The sequence below is a fragment of the Charadrius vociferus genome, unplaced genomic scaffold (assembly GCF_000708025.1).
Source record: "Charadrius vociferus isolate BGI_N301 unplaced genomic scaffold, ASM70802v2 scaffold242, whole genome shotgun sequence".
Lineage (NCBI taxonomy): Eukaryota > Metazoa > Chordata > Aves > Charadriiformes > Charadriidae > Charadrius > Charadrius vociferus.
In genome coordinates this window covers 19,283-23,346 of record NW_009647213.1, presented here as the reverse complement: position 1 = coordinate 23,346, position 4,064 = coordinate 19,283, and the positions used below count along the sequence as shown (strand labels likewise).

The 4,064-nt window shown below is 38.6% G+C and overlaps 1 protein-coding gene across 1 annotated transcript in view; it reads left to right on the top strand.

Moving 5' to 3' along the window:
• Positions 1 to 3,661: 3,661 nt before the first annotated feature.
• The window catches only part of CLIP4 (CAP-GLY domain containing linker protein family, member 4), a gene marked incomplete at its 3' end in the record, with an annotated part of 17,573 nt that continues 17,170 nt past the window's right edge, over positions 3,662 to 4,064 (top strand). Inside the window, exon 1 of the mRNA XM_009895899.1 lies at positions 3,662 to 3,794. Within this exon, the coding sequence (XP_009894201.1) occupies positions 3,662 to 3,794 (133 nt within the window). The remainder of the gene's footprint in view (positions 3,795 to 4,064) is intronic.

Below are 4,064 nucleotides of genomic sequence, written 5' to 3'. Positions count from 1 at the left end.
CCCCCTCGGCTCCTGGGGGTGAGGGGGAGGGGGGGGAAGGGGGTTCGCTCCGATAACCGCCCCGTGGTCGCTTCTGAGCGGTCCCAGGCCTTCTGCTGGGGGAGGTAATGCGGGAGGCTTCGAAGGAGCAGAGCCAGCCTGGAAAGCCCGGCAACCTGGACTCGGTGCCACTTCCAGCTTCCCAAAACAAAGTGCCGTGTTGTAAGAGGGCCCCGCACACCAGTTGAAAAACCAGTCTTGAGTGTACCTATATGCATGTGACACGTCCGCCACCCGTGCTGTCAATTTTATGGAGCAAGCAGATAGCATATGTGCAAGAGTCTTGTTCTCTAAACTTAATTTTTCTTCTTGAGCACATACAAGTACATGATAAGGGGCCCATTGTACATGGCTATTGTCAAAAATAGCATCCTATTTGTGACAAGTTCTGCTATTAAAGTCGTAGTGCACCTGTATTTCATGACGTGACGTGCTTTAGCCTTTGCAAGTGTTTTATACCACTTGCAGGAAAACTTTGTATTTGTGCTTTAACACAAATTGCGAATTACAAAATCTTTATTATGTGAAAAAGTTGGATCCTGTATTATACAACTTTGGTTTTTTTTGTATGCAGAAGTACCATGTGCTTCTCTGTAATGTGTGGATATTGGGAAATCTGTAGGTGTTCTTCAGTCTTGTCAACATAAGTGTTTGTGCATCTGATGACTCCTTCAAGTTTTCTTATTTTTTTTTTCCAATGATATTTCAATTTTTCATTTTCAGATTTAATTCAGTTGAAAGAACCTATGGCTGGCAAATAGTAAGTATGATCCTCTCTGCTGTGCTAAACTACGCATAGTGGTAGTCTGGTAATGTTATGAACAGGAAAATTCTGTCCTTTCTTTCACTGAATTTCTCTAATGGTTCTTTCTGTCTGTCTGAACTCATCTTACTAACGTAGGGAAATCATTGCTCTTTTGGAAGACCCTCCATTCCATTTCACCAGGACTTCCCGCCTGAGTCTGTATGTCTTGGATATTATTAATACCTCAGGCAGTTGTGGTTTTGCTCTGAACAGAAGTTATTACAAGGACAACATCTGTTTGTCTTTTCCCTTTCTTTGAAATAGCTTTCAACCTTTTGCTTTCCTAGTTATGCATGTGTGACGTTAACCGGTTGTGATGCTCTTATGCCTGAGGTAGTCATGGGTGCAGAACATGTTGTGGTCTTGACATTGCATGGTTCAGTGCTATGTCATGACATGGTAATATATTTCTAGATCTAAATTAAAATTCCATGGTGTAAGGATGTGCATGCTTATGTCAGGGGGTGTTTGCACTAGAGTAAACATGTGAAGCTGTTCTTTACGGAGTTGAGTTGGCACATGCATTGCAGCACTTGGGTCTTCACATCACTGACCCAACAACACGGGTTCTTTCCCTGCCTGCTTTGCTTTGGTAGTTTGTGTGCTGAATTCTTTTCACTCATGTGACAGATTGTATTCTCCCTTCCAGCTCCTCAGAGTAAAAGATGCCTTGGATACTTGCAAGCGCACAGATTCTGTTCTGTTCGGTCTGCTTTTCTGTGTGCAATAAACAGTCTTTTTTTGTATTAATTTTCAAATGTCTTTGTTGATTTCTAGTTCCAGCAACTTTTGTCATCGTACTTTACAAATCTCACCTCTTCCTGTTACCATCTGCTCAATCAGGTTTGGCTACTTTTCACTGTGTTTCTTTTGTTTCCTGGCAGCGCTGTGTAAAAGGCTTATAATTCCTTTCCTGTCTTTTTCTAACTTGACAGGTTCAGCTATCATCTCTTCTATACTCATGTATATTACTTGTTCCTTTGTGCGTTTTGTGGGTGTTTCTGATGTGCTATCTGTGGAAAAACTGTTGTGGATTCATGTGTTTTACAAAGTTATGTTTTGCCACAGCCTCTGAACAAATATCAGATGGTAGCAAATTTAGTTCACTATTGCCCTACAAAGGAGATTTAGTTAGTGACTTGCAGCTTAAGAGGCTTTCTAGTCCCTCATACAAGAAAGCCGTTGCTGTCATGTTTATGATGACTATAAAGCTATTCAAAATGTAAACTCTAACTTTTCCTTACTGGATTAAAATAATAATTTAAATAATCAGTGATCTTTTTGGCCTTGTTGAATCTAAGAGCGCTTAAGCCAATGCAATTTGGTAATGCTGTGGGAAGAAACAGTCCTGCCCTTCCCAGTGGCCTCCTCCTTGATCTTCTCTTTGTGCCAGCATATGCATTTGTACAGCTGCATAAGACTGAGGAAATAAATTAGTTGGAGAAAAATAAACATTTTTCACCTAGACCTCTTTTCCAAGTTGAGGACAGGCTGAACTGTGCATGGTGTGCAAGAAGAGGAGGTTGTAATTTATTTACTTCAAGATTAGCATCTGTGATCTACTGCTAAAATACCTTTTATATTAGAATGTCGATTATGTGAGGTTCTCAAATAGTGTGACAAATTTATTCGGAGAAATATTAGAATAAATCTATTCACATATTTTGGTTTTTGTATCTTACACACAACAAGCTAAGTGTTAAAAACAGACTACTGTTTTATACTTCCTTTTTACTCCTAGATTTACGCATAGATTAAATGTAATAAAACCAAACATGCCTTGAAGCTCCACAAATTCTTTCTGACAAGCAAATTCCAGAGTAAAAAGCATTGTATAACAATCTCCAGAATAAAAACTTAGGCTTGTTTAGTAGAAGTGCTGCTCTTACTCTTGAGGATTTGAAGATGCAGAATTTCAGATTTTCATCTGTGAAATGTAATCTCCGATAGCACAATACTGTCTGTTTCTATTTAGAGTAATGTTTTTCTTTATTCCTCACTGAATTTGGCTGAGTAGATGTCTTACAAGTGGTAACGAGCTCTCTTCTGATCTTGGCATGTGAGCCGTCACTAGACTGTAACTTGACCTGGTTGTTAGAAAATGTCACTCTAACTCTGTACGGCCATTTAATCTTTCTTCTCTCTCGTAGGTTGCTCTGAGATCTGAAAAGCTGATTGGGAAACAGCAGCAGGGTGGAGGTTACAACACCGTGGTTAGTATGCTATTTTAAAACGTAGAGGAGAGAAGCTAGGAAAGGAGCTGATATGGAATCATGAGTCCAGGAGTGAATCACTTGGTGATGAATTGTCTGCAGCTTTGCGGGGGAAGTAAAGTGATGAGAATTTTTAAAAAAGGAGAAAGCTGTAGCTGGTGGCGTGTTCTTGCTCATAGTGAAGGAAAGAAAGAAGCATGCAGAGTATGGGGAAAGGCACTTGGTGCTTTACATTTTCATAAAGCTGTAAAACATCCTAATCCATTCATCATCTCCGTGTGGTTGCTAATTATAGCATTACTATTTTCTTTACTGCTCAGGTGGACAACTGGGGAGAAATATCATGTTTTCCATTAATAACATGCAGCTTCAGTGATGAAGTCAAAAGTAGGAGTTGGGTATCCTTGACACTGTACTCTACTAGCTTTTAGTAATTAACTTTATTAGTTTGTAGGAATGTAACGGTAGTAATATTTTGTGTTTGTAAAAAGGAAAGATTTTAGTCTCATTGCACATGATATCTTAACTACAATAGAACTAATCCAAAGTATTTCTAATGAGGTTGTTTGTTAATTTTTTTCCTCTTAAAGTGGCTTTCTAGAAGATGACCATAGAGGATCTCCCAGAACCTTCCTTAGAAGGAGATTCCCTCATTGAAAGAGGACGGTTCTTATTCCCAAGCTCTGAAACGTCTGTTATTTTTTCTGTTGCTGCAGCACCAATGCCTTCAGATTGCGGTAAGTGCTTTTAATAGAAACTGAATTTGTGAATCAGCAGAGAATAAATTTGAATAATAAATTTTAAGAAAAGCTATCAACTCTTAATTTATTCTTCTTTTCAGAAAAAGTTTTCTGCTTGCTAAATGAATTGTCTATTATTCTTTCAAGGAAATGAAAGATGAGGTCCCATGCTTTTTCTATTTTTCTTATTGCATATATTTCTAATTACAATATCTTTTCCTTCTTACTGTTCTGTGTATGTGTTGTCAGATGTTTGTAGGTTTTTTT